The sequence below is a fragment of the Lepidothrix coronata genome, unplaced genomic scaffold (assembly GCF_001604755.1).
Source record: "Lepidothrix coronata isolate B3197 unplaced genomic scaffold, Lepidothrix_coronata-1.0 Scaffold85, whole genome shotgun sequence".
Lineage (NCBI taxonomy): Eukaryota > Metazoa > Chordata > Aves > Passeriformes > Pipridae > Lepidothrix > Lepidothrix coronata.
Window position 1 is genome coordinate 3,582,871 of NW_016690265.1, and position 25,006 is coordinate 3,607,876.

A 25,006-nucleotide genomic window follows, 5' to 3' on the forward strand; every position below is an offset into this window, starting at 1 on the left:
CAAGAAGCAGTCAGACTTGTTTTGCCCTTGATTGGGAAGGTTTGTGGATCAGGCTGGTGAGCTCCTTAAAATCCACAGCAAAATAGGAGCTAAAGCCAGTCAAAGTAGTTTTTACCATAAGGTGATTGAGGTGGGGGAGAATAGGACTGAATTTTTAAGTCCTTTGGAGTTGACTGATTGCCTCTAATAAACAGTTGCACAAGAGCGCCTCCCCTGGGAAATGCACCACTGCCTTCTGTTTGCACAGACAATGGAAAACATTGGCCACTTTTATTAAAATGAGTGAGACACTGTCCTGTGAAATGGCTTGGTTTTCTGTAAATTGTTTATTCTTGTTTCTTTGCAGTCAGATTGTAGTTCCTTGTTTCATTGTTTAGGTCTCTGATTCTACAGTCATTAAAACTGGTTTTTATAACTAAAGAATCCCAGCCTTCTGAGCAACTGAAGACTTGCTTAGAACGTGGGGATTCAGAAGTGCTCCTTTTGGCTCTGGAGAAATCTGTCACCTGAATGTTAAGGGATGAACAGAATAAGAATTCCCACTGCCGGTCACATCTGCCACAGACTCCCTTCAGACAGCTTGTCTGTACAGGCATCTTCATGCTGGATATCTCCTTCATCTGTGTGGTTTTAGGTTCCATACACTTCACTTCAGGTCTGCACTCCCTCCTCAAACATCTGGGTTAGGTTTCTTATTTAAGCTGCATATGCCTCACACCCTGTGGAGTTGGGCTGGAAGTAGGTAGGTTCTGCAGTACTGAAAATCCAGTCTGTTAGCTCCTCAGTTTTGTTACTATTCAGAATAATCTTTGCTGACCTACTGGAGGCAGCTTTTCTGCCAAAAAAGAGTCATTTGAGTGTTTGCTAATCTGCCACAGGCGAACTGAGGCCAGTTAATCCATAATTTAAAGTAATCTTGTTGATTGCATTTGCATGATCGACTCAGCTGAGAAATGGATGGTGGCAGGTACCCTGTCACTCCTTTTGGTAGTATTAGCTTTGCTTACATCCAAATCTGCATCGGGGGAAGTTCAGGTTGGACGTTAGAAAGAGATTCTTCTCTGAGAGGGTGATCAGTCACTGGAGCAGGCTCCCGGGGAAGTGGTCGCGGCATTAAGCCTGTCAGAGTCCGAAGAGTGTCTGGACAACGCTCTTAGTTACGTGGTTTCAGTACTCCTGTGAGCAGCAGGGAGTTGAACTTGAAGATCCTGATGAGTCCTTTCCCACTTGAGATGTTCTATGATTCTATGAGTAACCACACTGCAGTGGCATTTATAAGGAAGCAAATGATACTGCTTTTCCCTGCGCAGACCTACACTTACTTGAGGCATGTCCTCTGGTTTACAACACTGAATGCCACATTGAATGGAAAGCACCAGGGAGGATTTAAAAATCTCTGGTGGTTTTGGACACCTGGTCTTGGACCTGGAGATGTTTTCATCTGAAAGTGGTTTGTGGGCATCAATTAGTTCAGAAGAACTTATGAAAGGAGGCAGATCGGCTTCCTCAGGCTTGTCAGAATGCTGCTCCTGAGTGTGGCAGCTAGAAAAAGTTTCTTTGGTCTGTGGGCTGATAGGTTTGCTGGCAGCTTTGCACTGTAGTGAAGAGAGGAAACACATACACACTCCTTGGTTTAGTGATAGCTGAAACAATAGGAGATTATACCTGGATCAGAGCAGCACACTAAGGCTGAAATATAAACTGAACCCTGGTGCCTGCGGAGTGCTTGGAGCAGAATTGTGTCTGATAAACAGCAGAGAGACAATGGGAGGGGGAAAACAGCTGGAAGAAGCCAGGAGTCAATGACAAACATAACATCAATTGCAGTACAGGCTTATGGTAGAGGCAGTGAAAGATATTGAATCCCAAGGGAGAAGGCTGGTTAGAGAGACACACTTGGATGTGGTAGGTGACTCCTCCTGGATGTCCATGGGATGTCCATGGAACAAGACTGTGCATCCTTAAAACAAGAGGGATCACAAGACCCTGATACCGCAAACCACTGTGTCAAAAGGGGCAATGTTACATGCATATTGCAATAAACATTTCTGTGTTGACATAGGTCCTCCTGCCTATCACAAGATGTGAGAGCTAATGCTTAAGTTCCCAATACTGTGTTTGTCTTGGAGCTGCTACTCAGTGTCCTAGTAGCTGTAGAGTTTTGATCATCTGCACAAAGGCAGGAGCCATCCTTTTGGGGTAAGGATTTGCAAACACAGACCACACAGGACTTCATGAGCCCCATCAGTAGCTCCCTGAAACACTTTGAGCATGGTATTGGAGTAAAGTGCTGTGTGATACTTCTAATTCAATTCCTTGGAAGCTGTCTATGCTTCCCTTGTAAAGGCACGAATGCTGTGGGATGGGTGACGTTGCTGGCAACCTGTCCCAGAAATGGCATCTGCCTCTTGTATGGTCTTAACTTCCATTAGCAACCACTTAAGTAGATAAGGTCTTTGGCTATCACGGCATGAGGATGCTGGTGAGTTTAGTTTTACTGACCTTTTTGGCAGCTCTCAGATCAGGCAGGCTTTTACAAGTATCGTCTGAACTTTATAGGTTGCAATGCTTTTCTTGAATTTCCATTCCTGAGGCTGCCTCGCAGTAATACCCAAAACACCATTTACATTTTAGTATTTAAATCTTTTATGAACTGATACGAAAATCTCCTGTGCCCTAAATATTTTATCTGAAATATTTTTTTTTAAATCTTTAAATTATCCTCCAAGGGGCTGGAGAGCTGAGCGAACCCCTGCGGGGGAGAAAGGGCCGCAGCTGAGGGAAGTGTGGGGTTTCCAAGCAGAAGTGCAGGACAGTCGGAGAAGCTCCTGCCTTTCTTGACTTGGCAGACATCTTTGAATTTTAATGCTTTTTATTTTCAAAACCTGTGGCTGATTAAACTGCAGAGCAGCAGGACTTGGTTCCATCACTGTCCCCCGCTGAGATGAGCCTGTGCGAGGTGTTCCCCGGGAGCTGCTGGGCTCACCTGGAGTGTGGCTGTGGGTTCAGGGCAAGGGGCTGGTCCAGCCTCCCCACATCCCTTGCCAGCCTTGGCAGGAAGCCAGGGAGAGACAGTGTGGGGATGCAAACAGCTGTGAGGTGGATGCAGAAGGCTGCCAAGCCAGTAGCAAACTCTGAGCAGCGAGGCTGGGCTTCTGGCAGGGAACTGCCAGCAATTTGCGCTGCAGTTTCTCTGAGGTTGCTGGAAAAGGGCCCACACCGCTCTTCTTTCTGGAAGAACAGCAAGCTAGAACCCATTTATTCAACACAACTCTAATGCCTGTTACCACAACACTGCAGAAACTCATTTAGCTGGAGTGCTGCACCAGTGCCAAGCTCCCTGCGCTTCGCTCCCTCTCCTCTGTTGGAATCTGGGGAATGGCTTCTCGCTAATGGATCAATGAATCGATAACCTCCTCCAAGCATTTATTTAAATATCACTACCTTTTATGCTGCTGCTGGGAAGGGATGACACCAGCAGCATTAGTTCTTGCTGGGGGAGAAGCGATGCTGTGTACAGCACTGCGCTCAAAGGAGCTGCTGTCATCTGTTTTTTCGTGACACGGCTTTTTTCTCCTGCCCTGCTGAGTCATGGGAACGTCACTCAGCACAAGGCACAGGGCAGACTCCTGCACAACAGGGATTATTTTTCTTCTTTTGTGATACAACTCAAATCCAAACTGGATTAACTCATGGTTTATGTCTAAAGTGAACTGCTTGGAACAGGTTCTCTAGAGGAATTTTCTTCTTAAAGAGCAATATTTTCATAGCATTTTAGGAGCAGTTTTTAATGAATTAGACACTTCAGCAAGTAGCTTGCTAAAACATGCTAAAAACCAAACATGGGCAAGAGGACTTATTGACTAACCCCTGTAAGTAAGCAGGGCCAAAATAATGTCTTTCAAGTGGAATTTGGGAAACCACTCGTTGGGAACTCAGTGATTTTCATTGTAATATGGTTTGTTGCTTCCTTGCCAGAAAAGGAGTATGTCTGATACTATGGGTTGTTTTGTATGCTAAGGATCCTCAAATGTTTTCTTAAGAGTAAGGAAATCTCAGAAATTCTCTGTTTGCTATAAATTGAACTGGGAGTGTGACACATGTAGGACCGATGTCTTTTGCTTTCAACATTATATAACTAAATTTTTGAGAATATTGCCCGTCTCTCCCTGTATGCTTGAAAATTTAGGAACATGTGTGATTGAAAGTCCATCCAATTTGGCATCCTGCCTGCATGTATTGTAAGTGCCAGACGTTTGGGCAGTGATTATTTGTACCTTCTGGACACAAGGGATTTTTTTCCCCTCCTCAATATGCTAAACTAGGGTCTGTAGCATGAGTGTCTGTGTTTCTGCTAAACTTAAAAAAATACAAAGTAATTTAAAGAAAATTCTTAGTATTGTAAATTTTAATCTAATCACTATCAATATACCAGTCCATACCTTGTTTCTCCAAACAGTGAATTCTTTGGGTTCCCTGCAGTCCATGAGCTCCTTCTTATAAAACCCCACAAAATTCCAGCTCTCTCCCTTGTCTGCTAATGCTTCCTGATCTGACCACAAAAACTGCTGAAGCCTCATTTCCCAGCTTGTCTGCATTCACCTCACTGTCTCTTGCCATCCTCTCTCCAACTGAATGTCTGTACAAAGCTGGCTTCCATGGTTACTACTAAAATAGGCAAAGGAGATATTTTTGGTCAGAATTTGCCAGTTCAGCAAGATCAAAATGCTTTTGGGAAATGTTCTGATTACAGTGAAATTTAAGCAGGATGTTGTCTTGCAAAATGAAATAAAAAACCCCTCCAGCTTCCTCGAGCTCACCTGCACCTTCTTGGACTACCGTCCTGGGCTGCCCAGTGCCCCACTCCACCATCAGGGAAACCAGTCATTCAGACAACCCTGTGGCAGGGCTTTTGTGTGAAAACATTTGTTTTTCTTGTTCTTTTTGTTCTAAGTGTTGTCATATCAAAATCTTCTCTGCCCCACATCAGCCAGGGTGCCTTCTCCTCAGCCAGCCGCCTCCAGAGCACCCATTTCTGTTGTTGGACTTGTTTGCAGGTATTATTTATTTTAGACATCCATAAAAGCTATTCAGCCATGCCATGTCTTTTGCTCAGTAATGTGTTGCTGTCACTTGTCCCTTCTGGTCTCTCCTGTTTGTTTCCCTTGTGGCATGCCCCAGTTTAGTTGCAGACCCTCTGAGGAAAGAGACTGTCCTTTTTTTATGTATCTCGACACACCTACTGTACTTAGCCTGAATAATTTTTTTTTTCATTCTGTATTTGCAATAGGACCTCCTGCAGTTTGGGTAGCTTTGGCTTTCCTTTACAAATGCTGCTGTATGGTTAAACTTCCCTCCCAGGTCCTAGGACAGCATGAGCTGTGTCTGTGTACAGTTCTACAACACTGACCTCATGGCTCTGTGTTCACAACAGCCTTATGGTTTCCTGTAGATTCTGAGCCTTTACAAACCCACATGATTCCAGCACCTAAGGAAACTGGCAGACTGAATGGTGCATGGACCTTACCGGAGTTCCTAAGCCCAGCTACAGTGCCTGTGAGGTGCTTCCCTACCTCAAGGTGAGCTTCTCATTTCTAGCACTCTCCTCAGCACAACAGTTTCACTGCCATGTTGGTTTAATGGAGGAGAAAAGAAGGCAACTTCTCCTCTATGATCACCTGTCCCTGCCTACCTTCTCTGGCCAAGATTTTCAGAAGTAGTGGAAGAGTGTTTCCTCTCCCATAAAGTATCTCATAGAGTATTTCTTGTCTCATAGAGAATCACAGTATCATAGAGGATCCTGAGTTGGAAGGGATCCACAAGGATCGAGACCAGCTCCTGTCTCTGCACAGGACCACCCCAAGAGTTACACCATGTGTCTGAGAGCATTGTCCAAATGCTTCTTGAACTCTGTCTCACTTGGTGCTGTGACCACTTCCCTGGGGAGCCTGTTCCAGTGCCCAGCCAACCTCTGGATGAAGAACCTGTTCCTAATATTCAGCATAAACCTCCCCTGACACAACTTCACACCATTCCCTTGTGTCCTGTCATTGGTCACAAGAGTGAAGAGATCAGTGCCTGCTCTTCAACTTCCTTTCATGAGGATGTTGAAGATCTCAGTGAAGTCTCCCCTCAGTCTCCTCTTCTCCAGGCTGAACAGACCAAGTATCCTAAGCCGCTCCTCATACAGCTTCCCCTCAAGGCCCTTCACCATCCTTGTTGCCCTCCTTTGGGCACTCTCTAATGGCTTAATATCCTTCGTATATTTTGATGACCAAAACTGCCACAATATTCACGGTGAGGCTGCCCCAGTGCAGAGCAGAACAGGACAATCCCCTCCCTGGCCCACCTGGTAATGCTTTGCCTGATGCCCCCCAGGACAGGGTTGGCCCTCCTGGCTGCCAGGGCACTGCTGACTCATATTTAACTTCCCATTGGCCAGGACTCTCAGGTCCCTTTCCACAGATCTGCTCTCCAGCATCTCGTTCCCCAGTCTGTCTGTACTGCATTGCATTTAACCATCTTTGCAAATTGCAGTGGGCAGCAATCAGAGACACTAAACCCATCATTTTCTGTGAGAAAGTGGGCGTTTTAGCCCAGTGGATAGCAAAATGTGGGGCAGGAGACAGCCTCCCAACACATGCAGCTTTTTAAACTTAAAACATAGTATTCCAGTGCAATGCAAACTCCAAATGCTTTGTTTTTAGACAAACACATACATACTAGTACACCCTTTTAAGAAGAGTTACTAAGGTGTGTCTGCACTGAAATGGCCAGAGGATGAACACGTTCTCTTCAGTCACTATCCAGTTTCAAGATTTGTTGTTGCCCCCATGTTACACTCCTGGTGGGCCAGACTGGAGGATTGCGAGGAGCAGTGACCAGTCTCTGGTTTGGACGGTCTCGCTTTCAGTGGCTTGCCCCAAATGCAGAAGGGTGAAAGCAGCTTTGTTTGTTTGTTTGGTTTGGTTTTTTAGTTATATGTATTTAAGACATTACAAAATGTTCTGCGTTTTAGAGTTGGACCTGTGCCTTCAAGGGGTGACACATCTGATGACCCTTCAGAGGGGACCTCCTCCTCCTAGTGTCACAGCTCCAAGGTGCTGCCTGAAAGGGTGCTTGCTGCTAGTTAGCCTCTAGACTTTTCTGAACCAAAGCTAATGTGCTTCCATTTCTGAAATCGAAAAAGGCAGTGGTCTGTGTGTCAGCAGCCCTATCGACAGCTCCCGTGTGGGTTTCAGACATGGAAGTACATTTAGGAGAAGTTGCAGAAATTTCTTGTATCCTAATGGAATAAATTCTGATTTGCCAAGAAGCATCTGCCTGACTTCTACCGCAGTCCTCATCAGCAGGATCAGACATGCTCTTCTGTAACCACAGTGTAATTGCTCACAGTTTGTGGGTTGGGCTCCAGTGATTGACTAGAGCCGTTATTCCCCTGCAAACAGAAGGGAAAACACCATTCCCTAAAACCTGGCTAAAGGAAGTTTTGTTTGGCATGCATTAGCCCATACTTGCAAAGCTGAAGGCTGTATACAGGGTTGGTTAGCACAGATCACCCGAAGTGTAGTCAACAGATGCGTTAGGATTAATGGAGTTGTTTGAACTCTGTGATAACATTTATAGGAAAAGTTCATTAGATCCACATCGCAAATTATAAAACCTTCCACCTTGTTTGGGGTTTGTTATCTGTAGAGATCACTGTGAAAGATGGAACAGCTGTGAGAGCTATTATTCAATTGATATATAATAATTGCAAAAAAAGGTAGAGTGTTTAGACAGATGATATGAAGAACAGATTTGCAACAGGATCATTAAATTCATGTTCCTTAGCTCTCAGGAGCAGGTGTGAATTGAAAGGAAAGGCACGAGTGAGATCCTCAAGCCCACTGAGATTGGTGTTCATAAGAACATCTTCTGGATTTGTCACGGCAGTGCTCATCAGAGGAGGAACTGGGGTGAGAAGGAGAGTGAAGAAGACAGCTTTCTCCTGCAGAGGAAAGTAATCTACAGAGGTGTACTCAGTAGCTCTGCTAAGTATATCATTGGTTTCCAAGACCTTAACATCCTTATTTTATTGATGAGAACAGTTAGAGCTTCAGTTGCTTGCAGGGTATTTGGTTCCAGACTGGTCCTTGGTCTTGAGGAAGCTGGTGCTGGAGGACTGTGCCATCAGCAGAGATATCAGAGTGGAGTTGATGAGGGATATCAGTGCCTTTGGTCCAGCTGAGTTGCAGCTTGTCATGCCAGCAGTAACTCTGGTTTAGTGACCAGCGAGTCGTTGAGGCAGATGACAAATCTTGACTGGCCTCTAGCTTGAGAGGGGCAAGAAGCAGCTGAGTGCTAATTGACTTTCTCCTCCCAATGCCCCCATCTTGGAAAGGGACAGCTCTTGCTGCTGCAGGGCTGCTCTTCCCCTAAGGGTTTGCTGGTCCTGTCTTAGCTGTTTGTCCCAACTCAGGGACCAGGACAAGGACTTAGTGACTCCCAGGAACTGCACACTTCTACAGAACACCATCAGAGAGAGGTGCAGCCCGGAGAGGTGTCTTTTCCATCCCCTGGTTCTAGTGAAGACTGCAGGGATTATCTGGGGATAAAAGAAACTTCTCTTGCTTTCAGCTCTGTATAGGAAAACAGTCACTTTTATCAACCACTTGGCACGTGTGCTTCAGCGAGGTAGAGGAGGCATGCGGGGTCTCCATAATTAATATCAATTATTTTCTCAGAGGAGGGGATAAAACCTGAGTCCTTGAAACTTAGATTCACCTTCTGGTGCTGAGAGGAGGGGAATAATGGAGGTATTATTAGAAAGCATTTCTTTTATTTAACAGATGTTAAATAGCACTATACCACTATATCAATCTGTCAAGTATACTAATAGAAAACAGGGTATAGAAAAGTTGAGATGTGAATTTCACAGGGAAACAACCACCCCCTTCCTGCAGGATCCTGGGTTTGGGTCTGGGGGCCAGTGTGAAGCACAAGGAGCAGCCGCACATATGCCAGGCACATGTGGATGGAGAGGGGAAGGAATAGTTGTGGACTACAACAAAAAGAACTTGTTGCAGCTGGAAAGGTTTTCACCCACCCTGTCCTGGTTGTTACAGTTGAAACTGGATTAAAAATAGTTTTAAAGCAGGGATCACATGTGTCTCTTGGTTTTTACAATGTGTGTGTATATCATGCTATGGGTTTCAGTGGTGTTAATCAGCATTTTCAGAACCTTGGTGGATTAAAGTCTGGAGGAGAAAAACAAACCTCTACTGGATGATTAAAGGTTGAGAAGCAAGCCTGGCTTTGCAGTAGCATGCATTGGTCCCAAGTCAGACCCAGAGCGATGGTATTTTCTTCTCAGACACTGCGTTGGTTCCTTAAACGTGTCCTGGTGATCCCCAGCCACTGGCTATGACTGCAGGCAGCTCAGTTCAGTACGGTTTTATTAACATAGCTGCCTGGAGCCCAAGGTTAAGTGATGAGAATTTCAAAACAAAACAATAAATTAATAAAATGAATGTGTCATCAGCTGATCCTCTTCTGACCACCATCTGTCCCCTGATCATGTGATGTCTCCCAGCTGGCCACCCAAGAGACAAACCATGCAAGATCATCATCACAACATATGCTGCTATTTACACATTTTTAAAGGTAATAGTTGCTAGGCTGTCATATTAGTAGTTAAAAGCAGTTATTTGGAAGCTAGGGGATTTTTTTTTTATTATTTCTCTCTCTCTCTTTTTTTTTTTCCTTAGGAAGGCAGTGACTCAGCAGGTATATTTCTGACAGAGACGTTCAGGGTTGTATCAGTGGAAGTTCCTATGTACAGTTTATGTGATTCCCCCCACCACCCCCTTCCCTTATTCTGTGGTATGCTGTTGTGCCTCTTGTAATAAACAGTAGAATAAATAAAATAGAAAGAAGGCAATGATACTACAAATATCACTAGTGTACCTTTAAGGAACATTATGTGCTCCCTTTGCCATCTCTAGGATGCAAACCAAGCTGTGCATTTTTAAACTATTGTTAAGATCAAGGATGTGGTTATGAGAAGACTTACAATTTATAGGATACTTAAGCATTAAGGATTGAGGCACAGAACATTTCCTGGGGATTAACGACTGACTGGGTGAGCCTCAGGCCATTAACCCCTGCCTGCCATTAATCTTCAGGAAATGCCCTGCAGTGAGGTCGTTATTGCTGTTATATGCTGAAACAGAAAAATAATAATAAGAAGGGTCCGTGGTTTATTTATTTATATTTTACATAACACGATTCAATTGGGACTGTAGCAAATGCACATCTTTTTCTTTATCTGGTTGTACTGCTGGAATTAATGCAGTTCCTGCATCTCCCTCATTTGTGAAAGATTATTGTCAGATTGCAGGAGTGTAAGAGTGGCAGGATTTGGCCCACTGCTTGTATTTAATACAATGAATAAGCGGTTCTTCTCTGGTATAACTGCTGGCAGAATTTAGCCCTATATAAACCCCAGCTCAAAATGCTTGGTTTACAGCAAAGCAATTTATTCGCAGTTCTAAGCATCTCACAGCCTTTTTTTAACTCATTGAATAATCCTTTTAGGTTGCCCATAAAGCAGGTGAAATGCTTCTGCTGCAGTCCTAAGGCAGAACACAGGCTGCATAAATAGCATCTAAATTACTAGGAATACAAAATACACATACAGTAATACATACCTACAAAGGCAAATTCATACTGACAGGACTGCAGTGTGTGCTTATCAGCAGCAAAACATCTCAGGGAAAAAAGTGGCTTTATATTGAAATTTTATATACATTTCTCTCTATATTTAAACACTTAAATACTATTTTGTGCATGGTCTAAAACCCAGATGCAGGCTCCTTTTTAATGAGCCTGCCTGCTTAAACATTTATTAGCTTAGAGATGTATAGTTTTCATAAAGCTGGCTGATTCTTTTTGCAGAATATCTTTGCAAAAAAAAAAGCTTTTTTTTTTGTGTACATGGCCTCAGTCCTTGCAACCTCCTAGAGAGTCTGTCAAGGCGCAACTTAAAAGCTCGTTCAGGCGACCATGACCCCCTGCTAGCAGATTGTCTGCCTAAAAGGTAAGGGAAAGCTAAAAAAGAAGTAGAAACTTAAAAGTAGCTTCTCAAAGGCTGCATAGATCTTTTTTTTGTTAAACCTAAAGTGTTTAAAAGCTTTAATATTGATGGCCTGTCAACTTTGTCCTGATTCTTTGGCTTTCAGTTAAAAGGTTTTTGTTGTTGTAGCTTATGCAGTTGCTCTGTTGCTATGGAAACGTGACATCAAAATGACGTTTCTCTGTTTAAAAGCTTTTAACTAAATTCCTGCCTGTCAGATGTAGGCCCCATTTTGTGCACTCAAGCTTCAAGCTGTTGCAAAAAGGTTTCATATGTTCTGTTGTCATTCAAATTCTTTATCCACATATGCATGTCTTGCACTACAAAAAACCTAAACTAAAAACTCAATCTATATTAAGTGTCCTCTTTTAAAACCCTTTTAGGTCAGTCAGCAATGGCTGCAGCAGAAATTCCCAGTTACATTGTCTCTTCTCAGACTGAGAAACACAGGAGGGCCAGGAACTGGACTGATGCAGAAATGAGAGGTTTAATGCTGGTTTGGGAAGAATTTTTTGATGAGCTGAAACAAACTAAAAGGAATGCCAAAGTTTATGAGAAAATGGCTAACAAACTCTTTGAAATGACTGGAGAAATTCGCCACGGAGAGGAAATAAAGATAAAAATTACAAATATGACATTCCAGTACAGGTAAGCTTCAGTTCATTCTTTTTATTTTAAGAGATTTTAGCAGGGACGGCGCAGTGATTTTTGCCTTTCAGAAAGAAGTCTCCTAGAGGAAATCTGTCGATAAAAGATTAAAGATTGTTCATATCGCTTTTAAAATTCTCTCTTGCCAATGCTGTTACGTCATTGTTAATTTTTCCCCCCATTTCATGTCAAACTCTGGGACAACTTTGTTTCTTTAAAATTAGCTGGCATTGTTATGATGCAGAGGGATGGAAATGTATTTAGTGGGGAAAAGAGATTTATTTTTTTTTTTTGCTCTTTGCTGAGGGGACTGATTGTGATAGCTTGGAAGCCAGTTCCTTGCAGGGAAACTCCTGCAGTTTGAAGTGGCCACTGAGAATCGGAATTGCAAGGCAAAGTTAAAAAAAAACTAGAAGAGAATAATGTTTGGGGGGGCTGATGCTCCTAGATTTTGGTCTCGTGAGTTGAAGGGTTACACTTCATGGGGCCAAGAATAATTGAATGTCTTATTACTGAGTGACACACATTGCTATAATTATAAGCAGCAGCAGTGAAAGAACTATTATATCTGCAGAGAGAGAATCAATGTGCACCGTCAATACTGCTCCAAAGGAGTCGGGGGGAGGGCGGAGGTGTCTACAAGGGGATGATAAAGAACAGGCAGGCAGGCAGGAGGGGAAGTTGGCTTCAGAAAATGCGAGGCATTTGTGCATTTGTTGTATGCAGGAAGAAAAATAATTAGAACTTAACAGAAATATTTCCATATCTTTTTTCTTTTCTTTCTTTTTTTTTTTTTAAATTCTTATCTCTGTGAGGCACAAACTGCCTCATACTGGAAATCCTGAGTGGTGATTTGAGCTATGTGCTTGTAATGCAAGAAAATCAAATATGTGACTCTTTTATTTAATCTCTCCTCAAAGCTCATATTAATAATAAAAAAGGTTATTACAGCAGGCAACCATGTTAAAACTGCTCGCTTTTCTGTAAGGCACCCTTACTGTATTTAATGCAGAGACTGCTCATCAAATAGAAAACTAGGGAAAATCCTGTAAACCCCTTAACTTTGAATGTCCTTCTACATTTCTATGATCCACAAGCATAATGTTTAACATCACTTGCCATAATATTAAACCTGATGTTTTGTAGAAAATGCTGATGTCTCCAAAATGTTTTACTAACCCTGCTGTAATCCTTACAGTTTTCTTCACTCAGACTGTAGCCGAGAAAGCTGGAAGTAAGATAAATTTTTGCCCAGCATCACCCCAGCAAGTCGGGAGTTGCTGGCTACCAGGCTTTTGCTTAGTCTGCTAAATCTGCAGTCCTCCCTGCTGAGAAATACATCTCGCGGCACTGAGATTTTACAGGTGTCTAGCAACACCGCACGATATTTAAGTGCCGTAATTGCCAAGTGGAATAGGTTATTTCTGTCAGCCTTTGTTCTAAATTTTCAGTGTTGTCATCAATTAGAGAGTCTCTTTTTTTTTTTTTTTTCTAATTAATGTTTTTGCTTTAAAGTTGTACTGGGGGAAGGGGAGAAATAAGATCACTCACATACATGCACTCTGTGTGTGTGTGTGAGAAACTGCACTTTAAAAAAATACCCTTCTATTTTGGTGAACTTCTAAGATTGCTTCTGTTGCATGTTGTCACGCTGCCTTTCTATTTTGCAGTGCATTGCAGCTCCCTGCTTATTGATTGAGATGCTAATTTTGGAGAGTTAGAAAACTGCCTTGCGCTGTCAGAGTGCTGTTTCATTTTGTACTCTTGAATATGAAATGCATCTTTTTATTGTTTGTTCAAAACCTCTGTGCTTTGCATTCAAGGTGAGGTGGTACAGAGAACAGGGACAAACAAAAGCTATGACTTACAATATCTGTTTCTCTGGGTAATTTTTGGTGCTGTGTGAGGATAGGGAACGTTGTGATGAAACTGTAAATGATGTGAGTGGCCACTGAGTGCTGGCTTTGCTGTAAGGCAGCTGAGTTTTAATCCATGTTTTGGTGCCTGCAGGTCAGTTGAGGAAGATGCTTTACCTCACTGTATTTCTGGGCATCATCGCTGTACTGTGGCATAAACTGGAAAAGAAGATCCTGAGAGTAGGAAAATGCTCTATTTTGAGATAATAATTTGTAATGATTATGTAGGGTTAGTAAGTGTGACAGGGGAGAATGTAGCACCAGTAGCAGGAATTAGGGGGGTGCTCTGCACCTGAGTGCTTATTTCTTCCCATCACTTCAGGGTCCTTTACTTTTTTAGGCAGCTGTTTACAGCGCTGCAAAGGTGGAGTGGTCTCTAGTCCACCTTTGACAGCCAGAAATGAACTGCATTAGAATAATTATGTGCCACAATTTCATAAAGGAACAGAAAATGCTGTCCTACAAATTGCTACACATACCTATATGAATGGATACCTATATGTATATTTTTTCAATAAAAGGAAAAGCAGTACTTGAATATTTCTACTAATCTTTTTAACCAAGTTCAGTTTTAAAAGTGTTATCACTGGCATGTCTTATCCTGGGACATCTCTTGAAACAGGTATTATTGGTGCTTTCCAGTTTGAGGATCCCATGGCATTTTAAGAGGCAGTTCAGTAAATACTGTTTTATTTATTCTGCTCAGTGAAAGCCTTTTGTTATTGTGCAGAAGGTGTCAAAGTCATACAAACATATGAATAAGCAGAGGAGGAGCCTTTCTTATCCAGTAATTATTGCAGTTGCTGCAGCTAATGCAACTATGTACATGCCTGCGGTGGCAGGAGGCTCAGAATTTGCTCCCAGCCCAAGTATTCACCCTGGTTCTGGGTATGTTTGGATCCTGTGTGGGATTTTGTGCTGCCACATGGTTAGTTCAGGTGTAGTTCAGTGCATGTGAGCATCTATCAGGAAAGCAATTTTAGCGTGAACACATCCCATTCCTCCACATCTGAGGTAAAAACATTATTCAGATGTTAAAATGCCATATAGAAATCTATTTTATCTCATTATCTTCTCCTTGAATTCTTGTGTTTATTGCTGACTGCCCTATATTTCAGTGAGGCGACAAGAGAATGAGAAGTTGCTCAGAAAACACAGTTAGGCTGAGCTGTGGAAAGCTTTCTTTATTAAGAGAAATGGGAAAGTTTGTGAAGACAAAGAAATATAAAGAAGTTTTAGAGGTGCATAAAAATGTACACTACTATTTTTCAGAATGTAAAGCAGATATTTTTTTGCCATAATACAAGAAGTTATTTATTAGAATTGCAAGGCAAGAAATGTAAAACTAGTTAAAGTCATATAAATTTGTATTGCACTGCATAATAAGCATGTGGAAATCATTACCACTGAAAATCATTGACACCAAGAGAGCAGCAGGTTGTTTTATTATTATTTTTAGTAAAAATTAGATTTATTAAATAAAAATGCAGATGTTGTTTATCTTCCAGTTAGGTAGAGTTATAAAAGACAGCATGTTTCAGGATATTACTAGCTGTCGATGGAAAAATAATCATGTGTTTTTATGGGTGAATGTGCCCCCAAAAGCTGTCTGTCAAAATCATTCTTGAAGTATTTAGCACTGACCTTTGTCAGAAGTGAGGCAGCAAGACGATGGGTTGATCTGGCAGCAGTTCCTGTTTTCCTCTGCATGACTGTAGTCCAAGTGCATTTGGAGGAAACTGTTCAGGGAAAAATATACCGTGACCTGAAATAATTCTTACTGGAGTCTCAGTATATTAAGGGACCATTTCATCCACCGTGCAAATTGACTGGATGGAAAATACTGCACAGCCCCATAGGTGGAAGGAAATTTTTTTTTTGCAGGTGCATTTGAATAAAATTCTGCTTTTAGGCATTGCTGTAAAATCTGAAATATCTGCTGTGGATAGATCAGCCACAAGGTTTTTAATGTTTCATTTCAAAGACACCTGTGCAGTGAGCTGCATGAACCTCCCTATTTATCCATCTTGGAAGGACGAAGGGCTGAGTCAAGCTTCCTGGATTTCAAAGTTAAGCTTTCTGATGCGCTGGTCATCAAAAGTTTTGCTGAGATTAGCATGGCAGCTCTTGCAGTTTAGCATCACACAGAGTATGTGCCAGATTCCTTTGTTATGTAGCCAGCTTGGGGCTATCAGCTCATATGAACCTGTAATTAGTCCTTCTAAAAGAAAGCCCTGTCCTGTCACCACTAATATGCTGATCTTACTGTGTAACAGTGCGCTGTATCTGCTGTTAGAATATTGCCACTGACACAACACCCACTGGCTTACAAAAAGGGAGCAGGGCTTGTACAGCTTGCACAGTGGTCCACAGTTTTGACTGATTCCTTCTGATGTTTAAAAATAAGAACTGTGTGAATGCAAATTTATTATTTTAAAAAACATCACCCTCCCCAAAGCCTGGAAAACAGGATGCAGCTGTTGCTCTTTGATTTGAATCACAGTCAATTAATGTTAATGATTGGTAAATTTGAATCAGTCTCATGATTTGAATAAGAGTAGTCTAATTTTTTATTTCCATGTGTACATGACAGCAGTTAAACATTGTTGCTTGTGTAACCCGTTGCTATACTCTATAACCTTAAGCAACTAGAATATTTGACCTCTGTTACAGAAAAGGATAAAATATAAGTTTAGCCAAATTACTGCAGAAAGCCGAATTTGGATATTTTACAGTCTTTCTCTTTAATTTCAATAATTTATAGCAGATGCACAACTTAACACTGTACTTTCATACATCTTTCCCTTCCTCACCATTCATTGGTTCATGAACAGTTGCTATTTATTATTTATTTTGAAAGCTTTTCCTAGAAACCCCAGGAGATGGATCTTGTATCCATTCCTTGAGGCAAGTAGTAATATCAAATACTGCAATAATAATAAAAAAGCAATACTATTTTGAGCAAAGCCTAGAAAAAGAGGCAAGCTATAGATTGCTTGCTTTTTGCTGACTAAATAATGATGATTTAAAAAAGTTCTGTAGAACATAATATGATAATTTTATTTTAGAAAGTGGATTAATAGGCACAGAGAATAAAGCCTGCAGAAAGGTCAATGGCAGCACAAATGACTCAACAGTTGTCTCAGTCCATTCAGCAGAACAATTTGGCAGTAGGATCTCAAAATCCATTAATTTATTCACTTATCTGGAATAAGACAAGCAACCACCTTTCAAATTACTGGGTTGGCATGCCTTAGATATTTGTCTGCTGGAAATCTGACTTTGTTCCCTGATTTTTTGGAGAGAGTTCTCAGTTGCCTCTGCTCTCAGCTGGATTTTAATAGAGCCTCATAAAAGAGCAACAGGTCTAGATAAACCCAGTGTGAAGTTGTTTCTCAGGCTCTGCTGACTTTCCTGCTTACCCCTGTTTCTTACCTAATTTTTCTGCCTGCTTTGCTCACTCAGGCAGCAATTTGCCCAATTTCAAAGTGCACATCTTGCTCTCTCATTTCTGGACTATTGCATTCTAGCCTTCATATTGTACTGTTTCTTTTTAACATCTTCATGTTGCATTATAACAAACAACCAACCAAACTTGCATCTTTTGGAACCAGCTAAGATTGCTGTGATGAGTTATGGTAATGACTGACAGCAGTAAATTAATTTTAAACTTCAGTTTTGCCAGGGTTATGCTTACCTCAATGCAGGCAAAAGCTCTCAGCTGTCTCACTAGATTTTCTGAACTTCTGGTACTTGCAAAAAAAAAAAAAAATTAAATCAGTAAACCCTGAAACTTGATATTAATTTTACAAAGTTAGTTATTTGTTTTACCAGAAAGCTAAACCATGACCACTATTCCAGTGAATGTTCTCCCTATTTATCTCTACCTGCAGCGTTTCTACTTCTTTTCCAAAGGACTGGCACTCCCTTTCCCTTTATCTTCTCATCTCTCTATCTGTTTCATCCTTTTTACTGTATGTAGGAGCCAGACTCCATATGGGTAGATGATTGCTGCTGGTGGTGCTTTTAAGCTAATACAGTTCTCTTGCCTAACTCCTGGTAGTGATCCCTTTTATTTAGCTCAGAATTATGGTAAGCAGTCAGAAGGAGAAGAGTTAGTATCCACTCAAAGCACTGAGAGCCAGAGAAATACCTGGGTTTATATAGCTGCAACTCTGCAGCTCTGTGGGCTGATAATAAACAGCAGCTCTTCCTTCAAAGTCATCATAGTTCTGGAAAAAATAGGGTCTGGGTGCACAGCTGAGCTCAGTCAAAAAAAACCCAAGATAATGACCTACTCAGGCAAAATACCTACTCTTGAAAACCCCCTGCCATGGACAGGGTCACGTTCCACTAGACTGTGTTGCTCAAAGCCCCATCCAACCTAGCCTTGGACACTACCAGGGATGGAGCATCCATAGCTTATGTGTGCAATCTGTTTCTCTACCCTTTTAAAGTGTAAAACCATTACCCTTTGTCCTATCATAACAGACCCTGCTAAATAGTTTCTCCCCATCTTTCTTGTAGGCCCCCTTTGGCCACAATAAGGTCTTCCTGGAGCCTTCTCTTCTCCAGGCTGCAGAACCTCAACTCTCTCAGCCCGTCTCTGTGGCAGAGGTGCTCCAGCTCCTCTGAGCACTTTTGTGGTCCTCCAGATGGGGTTTCACAAGAGCAGAGTAGAGGGGCAGAATCACCTCCCTCAACCTGCTGCCCACGCTGCTTTTGTTGTAGCCCAGGATAATGGTTGGCTTTGTGGGCTACAAGTGCACATTGCCAAGTCATGTCCATCCTTTCATCCACCCAGCACCCCTAAGTCCTTCCCTGTAGGGCTACTCTCAATCCCTTCATTCCTCAGCCTGTGTTGATACTGGGGGTTGACCCGAAAATCACCATTTGATTTAGTGAAAGCAGATGAAAGTAATAAGGCTGAGGATACTCAGTATCTTTTTTACTTCAGGGTTCACTGCCCAGGTTTCCCTGTCAGATGTGCCTGGGGCAGGGTCAGTGGAGGTATCAGTAGTAGACAAGGACTGAGTTGGGAATCGTCTCTGAAAGTTTTGTGAAGATTGAGGGAGTTTCCTGGGGACTGGAGGAAGGCTGTTGAATCTTCAAAAAAGGCAAGAACAGGAATTAAAAGTTGATCATCTCCCCTTAAACTCCTAGGAAGATCATAGAGCAAGCTGCCTTGTAAGCAATTTCCAGTCACTTAAAGGAGAAGGTGGTGGCTGGAAATAGTCAGAATGAATTTACTAGGAGGGAATCACATCTGACTGACCTACTTGCCTCCTGTGATTAAAAGACTAGATCTGTGGATGAGGGTAGAGCAAAGTATGTTGTGTAGCTTGACAGCAGAAACCTTTTTGATGTGATCTCCAAGAACATTGTTTTGTCCAAGCTGGGATGTTATAGTCCAAATGGAAGTACTGCCAGCTGGGTGGAAAACTGGCTCGGTCTCTGGGCACAAAGAGTAGTTGTTATTGGCTTGTAAGCTGCCTGGAGGCTCATGCCAAGTGTAGGACTGCAGGGGTTTTATACTGGGACAGGTCAAACCATGTCCTGTGACGTCTCAATGCAGCTGGCAGTGCACGGCTGAGCTGTGCTCACATGTGGCCTTTGGCATCTCACCTGTGGGGATGCTGAGCACGGTGGATGCACTGCACTCAGCAGCTGGGGATGGCAATGTTTTAAGCAGCACAGCTTGAATACATTGGGGGGTTCAACACAGGCAAACGAATGTGCCATGTGGACAGACTTGGCTAGTAGCTTATAGTGGTTTAATTGATATGTTTTTTCATGTAAGTAGACTAAATAATTGAACTAAAAATAATCAATATCAATTGATGGTTGTTGTCAGCCCTCTATTTAGCTATTTTCTATCTGTGCTAAATGGATATGCATGTATTTGTAGGTTGTGCTAGATATTCTCTGACTATGAAATTGCAGCAGTAGGTTGTGAAACATGTATGAAATTAAAATTTTGCATGCATAGAGGGCATAAAAGTATGGATGGCTGTGAGGCTTTGCTATGCAGGACTATGATGTGCATTGCTAAATAGCTGGAAAAGCTCATCAGACCTTGCAAGGACCAGGAAAAAGAATCCTTAAATGGCTTTAAAATCTAAGCAAATCTTTCTAACTTCTTTTCTCACTAGTGGATTTCCCCTTACTCTAGGCTGAGAGCTGTTTAAAAGGAAGAACTTCAAGTTCTCACTTTTAAGTTTGGCAGCATTTTTATTATGTTTACATGTCATTTAATTCTATCCCTTGCAGGACCAGTGTGGGCAGGATGGATTCTGAGAAGGAAAAACCTGAAAGGCTTCAAGAAAGGGGGCTGGGCCAGGTGTCCAGGGATAGTTTTTATCCTTCTTTTTTTTCTGCAAATGGAAACCTCTTGCTGTCTGTGAGAATCAGATTTGGTGCAGCTTTTTGTTAATTTGAATGAAATCTGGTTTATGAAAATGGAACATTTGTCATTGGTCTTGCCTTTCCTGTTGTGTTCCCTTCCTGCATTTTGAGTAACAAGATCCCAACTGGGAAAGGCAAATTAAAATAAAGTTTGCGACTCTACCTGGGCACTGGAGCTTCTTTGAGATGTATAATTCATCTATACACCTCAGTTTTATATTTCTCAGTAAAACGAAATAAAACCCAAATAAAATAACAAAAGGTACCAAGTGGGATAGCAGTGAAACTTCTGTGAGGACTGAATAATAGATCTCATAGTAAAATGCATGTGAAAAGATAAGGTCATAGTTGACAGTCCATTCACTGTAATGCTTTTGTTTATGCTATTTCTAATGTGTTATTAACTGCTTTTACTCGTGTTTTGTTTTGCCTTTTTTGTTTTTGTAAATTAATGAAATTCTGTGCTTCTGCCTACACTGATCTTTATTCTGTAACAAATGAACAGACATCTACATCTCATGGTTATTACTGGGATGTTTACCAAGGCAATTCAGAATTTTTAGGAAATATTAGGAAAAGTATATGAATTATATTTATAGCCACTTGTATTCAATATGGAAAACAAATATTAATTCTTCAAAGAATGGAAGGACACGGCTGCCCACAGTTTGGTAAAGGCTGTGATGTGTTGCCTACTCTAGTTGTCAGGGACTGTTGTCAGATTAGTTAAGCCTGGTGTTCTGTAAGGGAAAGAAAAATTATTCAACCACCAACGTAGTCCTGTTTCCATTAGAAGTTGTAATGTTCTTTATTTGTATTCAATTTAATTTGGGGTTTATGTCTAACTTTTAATCACAGGTCAAACCTAGGAAAAGAACCTGAAAAGCTTCATTGGAGATTAAAAAAGTTTGAGTCCTAAATGTGACCAAAACAACTGTTTTGAGATAGGTCTCTGTGAAAAGTACTTTTATAGGAAAACAAGCTTTAATGTTGTGTGCCTTTTCTTGCAGGAAACTAAAATGCATGACTGATAGTGAAACTGTTGCACCTGACTGGCCTTACTACAAAACCATTGATAGGATCTTATCCAAAGTGACAGACCACAGCGATGTGAAAATGCATGAAAATCAACAACCAGGTCCTTCTACATCACAGACAGAGGCTTCTCAGTCTCCATCAGCTAAGTCTACACCGCTGTATTTGCCATATAACCAGTTTACATATGAAGGAAGGGAAGAATGCTTTGAAGATGAACATTCAGAAAGCTCATCAAGCTTACTTTCTTACAAGCTGAGGTAGCATCTATTTTCCGCCCTTTCTTGTATTTTACAGAATGAACCAGATCTGCCCTCTAAAGGGGACACCCTCACACATTTTTCTCTGACAACTCTTGTGTTTCTTCTGTGAATCACGAATGACATCTGTTCTCCAGTATCAGCCATTTTGTTGAATTAGGGAATTTTCTTTATTTATTTATGAGAGACTGAAATCGAGTAGGAGAACCGAGCAAAAAGTTGTATATTATTGCCAAAATTCAGCATGCATGTCATGGCTCACATCAGGTAGAGTGTTTATAATAGGAGTACAGGCATGATCAAGAGAGTCCTGTGGTGCAATCAGAGATATAACACACTGCTTGCATGATTTTTGGCTTGCTCTGGTCTTGCTTTTGATATGACTATGAAATTTCTCTGGCTTCAGTTGTTATTGAGATGGTGAAAAGATGCAAACTAAATATTTCTGTGGACACTGAAAAGCTATTCATGCAGTTTGAAAGTACATTGCAATGTTTTAAATACAATTGAGAACGTCATTTTTTAAAAAAGTAAATGCCAGTTTGAGATGCAAACATGTGTTTCCTTTTTTGATATGACTGGAGTTCTCTGGAAGGCAGAGTTTTAACAAAAGGCAGGGTTGTACTCCTGACACAGATTTTAGACTTTCTGGTCTCATTTTTCATCCAGAGTGGTGTGAAATAAGAGTTGATTACAGTTTTCTGGCAGGAAAAAAGTTGATCCTAGAGATCCTTATCACGAGGCTGTGGGGCTTTAACTGTAACAGTAAAATTACCTGTCAGTCATGCAATTGTGAAGATGTTGAGCTGGAAGAAGAACCAACCCAACAAGTTCGAATTATTGTTTCCAGACCCCCTCTTGGATGTATAAAACTAGGGTCAATTCATTCAATCATTCAAGCAAATAGTCCTTGAATAGCTGATTATTTTTTAAAACTTTTTTTTTGGCAACTGCCTGTTTATTAGGGTGTGTAATTCTTGAATTGTAGCAACCCTTTTGTTCACAAAAAAAGATTTTTTTCATCCTAGTTCACTGTAAGTAGTTAATAGTCCTGGTACACAAACTCACTTGACTTTAGAATTTGCAAACTCCAAAGTCACATTTCAGATGCAATAACTTTATTCCCAATTAACTGTTTGATTCACAATAACATTAAATAATATGTAATTAGAAGGTTACTTTTCCACAGATGTGGTAGAGTTTATTAACTGGACTATTTAAGAATGCAGGCATACTCTCACATCTCTACTATAAAAAAAATTTGTGCAATATAATATTGTGCATATTATTTAACAGCAAGATATGGACACATTCACAAGTTAAAATACAGCTCCACTTTTTTTAAAAAAAAAGAAAAAGTTGAGTGGCAGATACCACTTGAGAGATCAGTGAAATATTTCAGGTGAGCATCATGATCAGATTAAAAGCTAGAACGCAGTTGTGATAATGGGACATGTATCTGGCAGGAAAAAGAATGTTATTCCAATAGTCAGAGGAGGTTGGAAAACCTTGTCCAGATTGTCCAGAATGAGAGAAGAGTAGGGAACCCTTTCTCGACCAGAAGGAAATACAGGAGTTGCTAAAGATATCAGATGGGTTAAAATCACTTAGAGTTGCCGCGGTAAGACAAGGAAGTTAATTCTTTTAGACTTACTAATGGAAAATTATGAACTGAAAAGCAATTTTCAGCCTAAGCAATTAGTGTGTCATCCTGTATTTAAAAAACACTTTGAAATAGCCAACAAGAGAGCAAAGAATTACCATATAAAATTTGGGTCTGTCTTGGCTTTTTTTGTAAATGCCCTTTCCTCTAAGCACACAAAAGGAACTGAAGACAATACTGGGATTTGAAATTAAAAGACTTTTTAGGTTCTCAATTTCCCTCTCTATTTTTGTGCTTAATGGCTGTGTAGAACAATTACTTTGAAAAATATTTTGAAAAATATACACACAAATCTATATGTAAAATATAGATGTGGTTTACAGCTGTATATTTTACAAGTTACACTATGGGAATTTTTTTTTTTTCAATAATAAAAATCCTAATGTTATGACAACAAGAGGTAGTGAAAAAACCCTTCAAACAGTAGTTCTAAGTCAACTTTTAAACTTCTGAAAACTTTCCTGTAATTCCTTTAAAATCTCCAACACAGCTTTTGAGTGCCAGCTTTGTGTTTTGCAGAGTATCCTTGAACATAGCAGGAGGCTACTTGGCTATATAAATTTTAACTTAAAAAAAATATTTCAATGTAATGTTTAGCTTTCATGATAGAGAAAAATGTCAAGTTTTATTCTTCAATCAGACTAAAAATAGTTGAAACTGGTTTTCTTTGCATTTTGTTTGAGTTTGGGACCTTCTTACAAAACCCAAATTTTGCTAGTTAGTGATAATACAATTAATGTGGGATAAAATTAATTTTAATTTTTCTTTCAATTTGCAAATGAGAGAAACATCTGGAATCCCTATATCTCTTTAATGAGGCACCTGCTATTTTGTTAGCATTGTTCTAACACTGCTCTTGGGCTTCAACAAAGCTCGTATTATACTGCATAAAACATCTGACAATAATAGATTTATTCTATTATGGCCGTCTAATATAGTGCCATGTGGTGGAGTCTTGCACTGCAGCTTAAACTTTTAAAATCCAAATTCCTGACACTGTTATAAATGATGTTTTATATAATTGAAAACAGTGTTTTTTCACCCTGTGGACTAATTTTCATTGTTAAAGTAATGGCAGAATATAATTATACAGGCTGTGAATGTGGTTCAGACTTCATCTGTTCTTCCATTTCTGTTGCACTGAAAATGGGGGTGAAAGAGCTACTTTCATAGATTAAAAGACCGTAATAAACCCACCATATCATCCAGTCTGACTTCTTGATAGATACCATTTGAATTTGGTTACTCTGGTGTGGAGCCCAGAAATGTTATGGAGAGAGAGGGTTCTGTGACATCCTTCCCTTAGCAGGGGACAACGTGCCTCTGCTGTCCTCCACTTCTTTGTTTCTATGATTTGTTTGAGTCTTGGAAATGTTTTACTGGATATCCAGTCTGGATCTGATAAATTCTGAAGATGGAGAATTCACTCTTCCCTTGCTTCCAGTGATAAGTAAACCCTTGTTTGAACCAGTCCCTTGTTTCTAATGCAAATTTAGTGAATGACACTGTCAGATGTTGCTTCTCTTTACCTTTCTTTTCACTATATCGGAGATCCTTTCAGTATTTTTTGCTTTTTGCCTCAGGGTAGTTGTGTACCATGATCACACTGTCTTTGGTATTCTTTAATTTTTAAATGTAGATTAAGTGATTTGGTACAGAAGGTTTACACGTGGAGAAAGAGTAAGAATTGGTAACATAAATTAACCAAGATATGAATTAAAAGAAATGCATTAAAACTTGGCGATCATGCTAATTCTGGAAAAAGCAGTTTTGGCAAAGCCTTTAATATTTCTAAAATTATGCCATGGCTATTTAAATCTGAATGGGCATAATCTACAGAGAAGTTTGAGCTTTAGGCTATGCACATTATGTAGTACATCTTAACTCATTATGCAGCCTTGTTATCATAGCAAGGTGCTTTGCCCAGGCTCCAAGCCATTTTTGTGGTTCTTTTCTATGCTTT

The 25,006-nt window shown here is 40.7% G+C and overlaps 1 protein-coding gene across 4 annotated transcripts in view; it reads left to right on the plus strand.

The window, feature by feature from the left end:
• MSANTD1 (Myb/SANT DNA binding domain containing 1) overlaps positions 1-25,006 on the plus strand; it is a 44,534-nt gene that overhangs the window by 14,030 nt on the left and 5,498 nt on the right. Inside the window, exons 1-3 of one of the 4 annotated variants that reach the window (XM_017820685.1) lie at positions 10,988-11,080; positions 11,500-11,764; positions 21,096-21,380. In XM_017820685.1, the coding sequence (XP_017676174.1) occupies positions 11,511-11,764; positions 21,096-21,380 (539 nt within the window). In that variant the 5' untranslated portion in view covers positions 10,988-11,080; positions 11,500-11,510. Of the gene's footprint in view, positions 1-10,987; positions 11,081-11,340; positions 11,382-11,475; positions 11,765-21,095; positions 21,381-25,006 lie in introns of those variants that run through there. The other 3 variants (XM_017820683.1, XM_017820684.1, XM_017820682.1) reach the window with 3 other exon arrangements.